The sequence below is a fragment of the Necator americanus genome, chromosome III, assembly GCF_031761385.1.
Source record: "Necator americanus strain Aroian chromosome III, whole genome shotgun sequence".
Lineage (NCBI taxonomy): Eukaryota > Metazoa > Nematoda > Chromadorea > Rhabditida > Ancylostomatidae > Necator > Necator americanus.
In genome coordinates, this window is record NC_087373.1 from 28,570,729 (window position 1) to 28,581,304 (window position 10,576).

The 10,576-nt window shown below is 38.5% G+C and overlaps 1 protein-coding gene across 1 annotated transcript; it reads left to right on the forward strand.

The window, feature by feature from the left end:
- Nucleotides 1–733: 733 nt before the first annotated feature.
- RB195_011253 (uncharacterized protein) lies at nt 734–5,253 on the forward strand (the record flags this gene model as incomplete). The annotated part of the gene is made up of 12 exons (XM_013442926.2): nt 734–772; nt 1,241–1,327; nt 1,449–1,658; nt 1,716–1,859; nt 1,923–2,047; nt 2,435–2,533; nt 2,606–2,687; nt 2,767–2,850; nt 3,888–4,008; nt 4,071–4,216; nt 4,412–4,486; nt 5,125–5,253. 12 exons carry the CDS (start codon nt 734–736, stop codon nt 5,251–5,253), a joined length of 1,341 nt encoding a protein of 446 aa, XP_013298380.2.
- Between the last annotated feature and the right edge of the window lie 5,323 nt (nt 5,254–10,576).

Sequence of the window (10,576 nt, forward strand, 5' to 3'; positions counted from 1 at the left end):
TTCGCAAGAGATCCACGAAGTTTCGTAATTTTGGCAAAGTTACAAACGCTGAAAGTGTGACGGGCTGGGATGTGTCGATGTTGTGGTCCGTTTTTTTTCTCAAATAAAGATCTGCTGTCAGACAAAAAGTGGGCGTTGTGATTGCTTTATTGAAGAGTCCAGTTGTTTTCCATTGGTCAAACGCCGCCAGATGTTTCTTCCCAGATTTCGTAGGGTCCTTAGGGTTTCGTTAGCGAAGCATTCGCCGTTGTCTGGGATCTCAATCTGTAATATTTTCTAACTTTATGTATGTCAGGTTGAGCTTAGAGACTTTGCTCGAGGGAACTTTCGATATTGGATAACTTCACCAGCAGGCGATGTTCGGGACTGTAGCAACAAGACTGTACTTCTGTTGATACCTTGGGGAGTGACGGATGTAGTGCAATTGTAACGTGTTGTCTCGTGCTTCACATCGAATACCGATAAGAGCAGATATTTCGTCGGAGGGGTCTTGTGAAGGCTGTTAGTACTAAGATGATTCTGCTGTCATTCCGAGAATATCAATTCACCAAGAATTTGATTTGCTCTAGTACTATAAAAGATTGCAAGTCATTCTCTACTAGTAGTTTTGGTGTTTGTTGTATGCGTCAGAATCAGAAGTTGTTTCGTATTCGTATAATCGTAATTCGAATGATATGTAAGTGATTTCTGTACGCATTTTTTTTTGTTTCAGGATTTTCGTAGGACAAATAAAATGGGAAAAAAAGAGAAGCAAGCGGGGACGGACTTGGGTGTAAGTTTTTTTCTTCATATTCAACTCACGGTATGCAGCTCCATGTTTGTGAGCTGCATTTTCATACAAACTATCCACAGATATTTGGAAGAAAACTTCGCATTTCCACCTATGCATGTTTCCGAGTTATCTAGTTTTACCACTGTTGAGCTTTTTGATACATGTCGTCTGTGTTTCTACAATAGGATAATACAATAGAAGTCAGATTCTTCATATCTTTTCTTTTTCTTGTCGTTGAAATATTGACAAAACCAAGAAAGCTCGATGAAAGAAAGCTTACTTTTTTTTGAAAACGTTGACTATTCGCAGCTTCTATGCTCTCAAAATGATTGCATCAGACTTAGTATTCTAGTAGGAAAACATATTGTCCTTTTAAAAGTACTGTATTAGGATGGCTGTATCTCCTGCTATGTTGCTCATGCTCCACTTTTAATTCTGAATACCTAATATTATTTTATTATATCTCAGGAAGCCCAAGAAAAGGGTACTTTCCATCTGAAACCTTCGACTGCTCAACCAAACCTTAAATCCGATCAATGGCCTCTTCTTTTAAAGGTATATTTTGTGAACAATTTACGACATTGTTTATATCTTCTAAGCGCAAAAAAAACCTTCTCATTTGCATCATATTTTGTTTATGGTTAATGCGTACACATCCGCTTTTACCAAATTTCAGAACTTCGACAACATGAATGTGCGCACAAATCATTATACCCCTCTTCCGGATGGATGCTCTCCACTTAAAAGAGAAATTCGGAATTATATTTCGTCAGGTTTTTTCAATTTGGACAAACCAGCGAATCCGTCGTCACACGAAGTTGTCGCATGGATCAAGCGAATACTTCGAGTTGAAAAAACTGGCCACAGTGGAACACTTGATCCTAAAGTTGGTAGAGGATGTGAGTGATGAAGAAAACTGAATTGCAGTGTTTGTTTTTGTTAGGTATCTGGATGTCTAATTGTTTGCATTGATCGCACTACTCGCCTTGCTAAGTCTCAGCAAGGTGCTGGCAAGGAATACGTAGCGATTTTCAAGTTGCACAACCCTGTTGAAAGTGAGAAGAAGATAAAACAGGCCCTCGAAAAGGTATCCACGTTACATTTAGCTTAAACATCACTAGAGCTGCAACATCGTATTGATTAATTTCAGTTGACTGGCGCTCTCTTTCAACGTCCTCCTCTGATCTCAGCTGTGAAGCGTCAGTTGCGCGTCAGGACCATTTACGAAAATAAGCTAATCGAATATGACAAAGAACAACAAATGGGGATTTTCTGGTTAGTTTCTAGTACTTGCAAAACCTGTACCTCACCTGCATTATCAAATATCCACTGAAATGAATGTCATGAAATCGTTGAATGTAGATGTCATAATGTCTCTTGTCAGTTGATTTCTGGTCATTTCATTCATCATATTCAAGACAACAAATTCATGCGATCTTGGTTTTTTCTCAGAAAAGTGCGTGTAGAGAGATGTTCATTTTACTATATTTTGTCAAGAGCTTGAACTGCTTCACTTTTCCTTGGAACGTTAACGGTTTGCGTATTTTTCTTGTCTTCTGTGTTTTTGTTCCCGTGCGCTTTTCGTAGTTTATTCTTGAGAATGATCTGTCAAGATTTATGAGTGCTATTCTACATTGCGGTTATATTCATCTGTGTATGCAGGGTAAAATGCGAATCTGGAACGTACGTTCGAACAATTTGTGTCCATCTTGGTCTTCTTCTAGGCGTTGGAGGTCAAATGCAAGAACTGAGAAGAAATAGGTTTTTTATTTTCCTCGTCTGAGTTTTTCTGCTGTTGGCCATGGCTGTAATGGCAGAATTATTTCTATTAAGGTCTGGTATCACCGATGAACACGACCAGCTTGTAACAATGCATGACATCCTCGATGCTCAATACGTTCTTGATCACCACAAGGTAATTCATAATATTCGGTGCTTTCTGCATCTTTTGGAAGTAGATTAAGAGGTCCCCTCATATTCGTTTCGTGTTTCAGGATGAATCCTATATGCGACGCATTGTTCGACCATTAGAAGCACTTCTTGTTGAACATAAACGAATAATCGTGAAAGACTCCTCTGTAGGTTATCATCATTATGGTGCAAGAGCAAATGATTTTTTTTTAATTTGACAGAATTTTGTGTTTCCAAACAAGTTCAATCGGTTATGCATTCTCCGTTATTGTCCACAACTTATTCTCAACAATCAATAAGTTTCTCTCTTTTTTAACGCCTCGGCACTAGAAATCATTCAGCCTTAGCTCAGAGAATTCCTGCAAGTCCTCAAGTCGTAATCATTAAATGAAACACTAAGTAAATTGCTGGAGAGCCATCGAGGAAGACAGGAGTCCGACAGCGTGAGTATGTCAGATGAGATGTGGGCATGTCGCGTCGGACAAATCCTTGCAGTTCTTTCGTTTCAGTTGCTGAGGGTAGTTTTGTGTTGCTAACTGCTTGGTAGAACATCTCTCTAGAAGCTTTGCTTTTCCAGATTTACATTTTACTAACCTTAAGGCAACATACCACGGAGCTGACGATGTTAAGATCTCTCCAGGAAAAGATAAGATTAGGGGTGTAGATTACGAGCATGTGTGTGACCACGCTCAGTTTCCCTTTAATCTCTCTGAAAAACTGCTTAGAAAACGGCTTTCTGTTGCTATTTTTCTTACGAGACTTATTATAATGCGCTGTTTCCCTCAACAGTCCTTTATTTGTTTTGCTAGAGCAAACTGCTGAGAGGACCTCTTTGATTTTCGCCCTCTCGCTCGCTGACGCATGACGACTATGACGCAAAAATCGTATTGGAAGACCGTTTTCCAGGACGATTAGGGGAAATTGAGCGTGTTCACGCTCGTATTTGTACTCGTATTCGTATTCTACAGTGTCAACCGTATCTTCCTGAAATGTTCCAACATTGTTGATTTAGTACTATTTTGCCTTTAAAATTTCCTGAAAGTAAATTTGTTGTAAAATCTCGAAGACAGAAATATATCTTTCAAACCTCTTATAACATTTTATATGGATATGTCCTTCAATGTGCATCCTCGAATTTGAGCAAAACAAGCTCACCATTTATGCAGCACCTTTTTTCATCTATTAGAATGTCTCATTTAAACAGGTGAACGCCATCTGTTATGGAGCTAAGATCCTTTTACCTGGTATATTACGATATGACGACGGTATAGAAATAGGGCAAGAGATTGTTGTTGTTACAACGAAAGGAGAAGCTGTTTGCATAGGTGGGTGCTTCCGTTTCTTTTCGGAGATATCTATTGTCGTTGTTTATGTAGCGTATTTTTAGCAATCGCACAAATGACTACGTCAACGATGGCTTCAACGGATCATGGTGTTGTGGCAAAGTCAAAACGGGTAATCATGGAACGGGACGTTTATGGTCGAAAGTGGGGTCTAGGTCCTGTTGCCAGCAAGAAAAAACAAATGATCAAAGTTTGTGTGAAGTTCTTTTTTTCTACTATCCTTTAAACTAACAAGAATACTTGAACATCATGGAAATCTGGTGTCTTCTCATAGCACTTTATATTCACTCGTAGAAGAATACACGTTTTACCGTCGTTTCTATGGTGTACAACAAAATATTTTTTCGATTGTTTTGATGTTGTTGTAAACTTTGCTTTTACATAGGATGGACTACTAGACAAGTTCGGCCAACCTAATGATAAAACACCGTCGAACTGGAAGGTTGTTGACTACGCAGCGGTGAGTCGCATTGAAGTTTCATTACTTCATGAAATTTCACAATCGCTTTGGAAAAATCACGACACCCTAATCGGTCTCTGTGAAGGAATTCCGACTTTTTAACTTCATTTCTTCAATTTCTGAGTCCGGTGCACTAGCCTTCTATCACAAAACACCCCACGTTGTATGTTCGAAACGGCAAAACAAATATATTTTGATAGGGCTTTCCTTAGAAAATGTGCAGTTTCTGTATCTATTCTGTGCGATATAAAGCTCAACATAACTTAGCATCACACTATTTAAAATGCAGTGCAAATATAATAGTATTTAATACTGCAATAATAATATATTGTAAATTTTGTAATATTAAAAAAACCGTGACAAACATGTCCGGGAAAGTTGTAGTCTTAAAAGTCGGGGGCTTATTTTTTCTCTTTCTTTTTAAGATTGTTATGAAGTATTTCCGCGCGTTAATGTTCTGGTTATATGTCTAATTAGAATGTCCCAATGCTTTAGCATACGAAATTATACATAAGTTTATTTTTACGAGTTTTTCTTTTGTGGCTAAGTATTTCTTTTTCAATTCTGTGGCTGAGTGTTTTGATTGAGCATGTGAGCATTGCAGCTTTAGTGAGCCTTTAATGTTTTCCTTATTTCAGGTGAAAACAGAACCAGAGACTGATGAAGTGAGAAAAGAATCTGTTGAGACTACGGGATCACCGAAACAAAAGAAGCAAAAGAAACAAAAGGAACCAAGTAGTTCATCTGACTCGGATAGCAGCGAATAGGGCATCATAAAAATCGTTAGTGTTGTTATGTTATTGTTGTTTCGTCAACTGTTATTTGTAAAGTTGTGGGATCGTCGTCCTATTGAATTGATTTTGATCATTCAATTTAAACCAATTTGCTGCTGTTTTTCTATAGAAACATTGTTAATTTGTTACATTTTGAGGCGTTGGTTGTTGGTTTTGATGTGATGTTGTTGAAATATGATAAAAAGAAGTGTACTTACGTATAGATGCTGAGTAAGAATGAATTTGCAACAATCTGTGAGAGGCGCAGCACATTTCTGGCTTAGACCTTTTAGAAGTAAGTCATGTTGTCATGTTATGGCGCACTTCAACCAGAAACTTAGTGTGTCCTAATTTGTTACAATTTTCATTTTGCTTCAGCTGAGGAGTTACCATCCATCAAAATGAAGAAAAAAGCGTGAAACACCAGCTCGATGCAGATATGACAAAGAGTATTCTTATCCACAAATGATCGACTATTTTCAATCTCTATAAGAAATGCAAATAAGTGTGGATCCTCTGAAATCTCATTTGAATGCAAATTACGGTCCAGATACAGAAGCATTGACAATCGGAATGTGCAACAACCATAATGGAATGTCTTCATCCCGCATGGGACTCGAGAACGTTGAAGGATACACGCTTCCTTCGCAGTAATGGTGTTCTAGGCGAGGCACCAAAAATAAAATAGTCTGAAACTTGCTATTCACTGAGGTAACTGTTTGTACCAGGAATCGTTTGGGTTATGTTTCTTTTCATAATGAAATATGTCGAAACGTACAATCGGATCAAACCACCTGACTTGTGATGTCATTGCTCTCGAATTGGAGCGGTAGCTAACCCAGATCCTCACCGTGACTGGTAGTAGCGAAAGTCGTATCGAGAGTATCCATTTGAGGAATTGCAAGACTAGATATCCAACCTTGCACAAACCTACTGAGAGCAGAAATTAAGCCGTTTTGATCCGACTGCATGCTCTTTTCCTGCTTGAGACAAACTCTTCCCTCTGATATCTCAAAATCAAAAACGCATTGCGCTCGAGCAGCCGGATATACTTTTCAAAACACACTAAAAACTATCAGTACTTCACTACTGCATCATTAGACCCATCAGGATGAGAAATTGGCTTTCTGTTCCAAGCTGTATTAGTCAATGATCCTCCAAATAAACATTTAACAAAACAAAACGGATCTGCAGATTCATTTCGTTGACATACCGAGGTTTCAGCGAAAGAATCAAACGCAACAGAAGCCCACATTTGAAGGCGCCACGGATGAACGAGTCTCATACTGAGAAGTCAACGAAGTACATTATTAACACCTTTGCTGAGCCTAGAGGCAAGGCTCAGCAAAAGCAAAAGTCGAAGCGAGGACTACTCGACTGGAAATCAAGAGCAAAGACCTAACTTTTCACAAAACTACTGAGAAGAATTTAAGAGACAACAAACTGACATCTACAAAACAAAGACTATATGTGATTCTTATAAGGGGGCTCCGTTCACTTGTAATCCAAATTGAGAGTGATAGCTCTTTCAAGAATAAACTCTGTTTTACATCTCCTAAAGTCAACAGGAAAAGTTTATAGTGGGCCTGACGAATGCTTGGCGGCTTCTTTTTTTTCGGCTACCTTGGAAGTGGCGCTAGTCACACTTCCTCCTTTTTTCCTCACAAATTGGTATATAACTGCAGGAGAAAAAAATCTTGCATACTAAAAAGAGTCGCTAAGAAGGAAAGCGGAGGTCTATGTGGGAGGTGTCAAGTCATAGGGGATCCACTCGATTCTTGATGTGTTACGGCGAGTTCAAACGTTTATTATAAATGTTTATTAATATATACATATAATATATCAAAAGTGGGGAGAGGGAAAGAGGAGCTCGCGCCAGCGGGGTGACATGGCCGAGGGGGCGAGACTGCTGTCTCGTTGGCGGACTGCCTCTGACAACACCTGATATATGTCAGTTGGCAGCGGCTGCATTCCGACATCTCCATTCCTTCAGTAAGCTCGTCCTCGAGCTGTAAGATACGATGGAAAGAAGTAGTTGTTTCGACGAGTGGTACGACGGCATTTCGTAAGTGGTCGTATTTGACGTTGTAGACATAGGTAAACATGGTCTTTAAATGAGTTAATGAGCTGACATGCTCCAGGGAGAGGATCCAGTGAACTTGGGTTAGTTACGACCGTCACCTGTCCCAGAATAATGACATAGCTCGTCCTAGAGCTGTAACAAATACGAAAGTAGAGTAGCAGATGTGTGTATGTGAGAAATAGCTTTGTGACGATTCTCAAATGCGGGATGAGGCTGGTGGATGTATTCTGGTACGTTTTTATAGGTTTTCAGAGAGAACAAAAGAAAGTAGAGTAGACGTCTGTTGATCGTTACTACATAAGTGGGTTCAACAAAAAAATTACAACGATAAAGCGTGTGATTATATCTTCCTAACAAAATGATCTCTTGGAGGTACAATTTTAATTCTCGGGATTGATGCAATAAAATGTGATAAAATTTAACATGCTAACATTTTGACAGTGAAGTAGGCGAAAAGAAATTTCGTGTACAACAAAATCTTATGTGATGTTTATAAAATACAAGCGAGGAGGTCATATGTTGAACTATGCACAGCACACTGGTTTTCGTTCAACATAAGGGCGTAATTTGGAAGGTGTGAGTGCTTTGTTTTTAAGAGCAAGTTTTTTTATGGGTTTCTTTGAAACGCCTGTTCAAAGAAATCACGTAGTAGGTGCGGCGTATAGGAGCGGCGGTAAATAGGAGAAAAGTCAAACTTACGGTAGAGAATTTGCAACTACTATCTATGGTAGTTGTTGCTCTTTTTTTGAATTCTCTTGCTGGAAAGGGTGAGTACTGAAGGGGTTACGTTTTAGATAGAGAGGGTGCGATCGTCGTAAGTTATGTTCTAAGTCACCTGATGTTTCCTTTTCTTTTTTCTTTTTTTTTCATATCAATAGATTGGAATTTTTTTCATATCAATAGATTGAAAATCTATTGGTACGAAAAAAATCTGATCGGTCGACAGGGACAACTTGTTCATGTCAATAGATTTTCAATCTATTGGTATGAACAAGTTGTCGTCCCTGTCGACCGATCAGATTGGTGATGGTGACATTAGGACGAGAAATTAGTTCAACCATGAATGGGCCCTTCCATTGGTGGGTGAATTTGGGACGAATGGTATCGTCACATAGTAGGACAAGATCTCCAATGGAAACGTCCTTAAAGAAAACTGCAGTGAAAGTCGTAGCCTGATTTGTATTTTGCTGTTTGTTTGGCAATTTACCTCCGACTTCGATTATTATGGTTTGCAGGGCAGTCTTGAATTGGTCTGCAAAGCGAAGGATATGGTGGTTGGTAGCTGGTGAACTATATTACTCCACATGTCTGCCATATGCAACGAAAAAAGGGCTGTATCCTGCAGTGTCGTTTATATGTGTTCTAGGCAAAGACGATAGGTTGGAGAAAATCTGACCGCAGATCTTTAGAATCTGAACAATATGCAGTGAGAGAATCTACAACTACTTTTATCATTCTTTCGACTTGTCAATTTGCTTTGCGGTTGTAACTTGTCGTTAGTTTGTTAGGTATTCCTAAGATCTTGTTAATCTGTGAGAATATCTCACTTGTATAGTTAGAACCACGATCAGATACAATTTCGTTAGGGATGCCATGCTTGGCTATGATATCGTTGATTAGTGCTTTCACCGCAATATCTGTTGCTTGGTTAGGAATTGGAGTGCAGATTGCTAGCTTGCTAAATTCACAGACTGTAATGGAAATAAATTTGTGTCCATTAATACATTGAGGAAGAGGTCCAATGATATCCGACGAAACTTGGATGGGCTGTTGCAGTGCTCATGTTTGATTAATTACTGGTGCCTCCTAAAATTAAAATGGAAGCAGCTGTAAGTTTCCTCGCAATTAATTTGGTTTCGCATCCGTTGTAAACTTGGAGGGTTGCTGCACTATTGTTAGCTTTCCTTTACATTAATCTCCGTAACTCACTCAGTGTAACAACTGTAATTTCGCGGAATCAACCTGGTGTGTAAGGTTGCGCGGAGAGATTAGCCGATTCTAATGCGTCTTCGATCTCTGTTTATTGCTCTCGCAGCGTTCAAGTGCGGATATATATATATATATCCGCACTTGAACGCTATATAAAATCCGCATATATATATATATATATATATATATATATATATATATATATATACATGCATGTAGGTACCGTATTTTGACTGGCCGGCCTTTTGCGAACACGTCCAGAAAGGAAAATATAAGCTATGTAGAAATTGGAACAAATAAAACAGATAACAATTAATAAACTGCCATCTAGAAACAATTGAAATGCTATACTATCTATTTTCGCGCACATATTACCTAAACTAACATATAAACTTGGGCTTACAGTTTGAAGACATAATAATGATAGTAATAGGTTATATGCATGACATTAGGAGTAAGAATTTGGAAGAAACACAAAACAAATATAGTGCAGATACTAACATGTACATCTGGGATTACAGTGTAAAACATGTGACCAGTTATATGTTGTAGCACTATGAGTTGTGCAAAAACAGGAATAAACAAATAATGTGATAACTTAGCGCAGTAAAGAGCGAATAAATTTACTCAAAATATAAAACATTTACTTCGGTGAAAGGAGCATATCAATCTAATGTTGCTAGTGTTCGCGACAGCAATTAAAAGTGCTACTTAAAAAAAAAAAAACGCTAGATTAGGGAACTTGTCCGCATGGAGTGTTTTACTGCATGTTTTCCTAGGGTATCTTTCTTTTCTTGTTTTTTTTTGACAACATGCTATGCTAATAATAAAGGGATTAAAAAAATACTCATGTGTCGTTCGTTGTAGTGTCGCGAAGGGGTACAATAGATGGAAGAATGAATAGGGTAATTGAGAAGAGAAATTTGTTCCCATTTAGAAAAGTTCTAATATTTTTTTAGAATCCACCCGGGACATCTATGTCAAGTCATAGGGGATCCATCCTATTCTTGATGTGTTAGGGGGAGTTCAAACGTATATTATGTTTATTACTATATATATATATATATATATATATATATATATATATATATATATATATAACATATCAAAAGTGGGGAGAGGGAAAGAGGGGCTCACGCCAGCTGGATGGCATAGCCGAGGAGGCGAGACCACTGTTTCGTGGGCGGACTGCCTCTGACAACACCTGATGTATGTCAGTTGTCAGCTGCTACATCTCGACATAGGAGTGTGCGAACACATGTTACAAACGCAGGCTTTCGATTTCAAATCTAAACGCTGAGACAC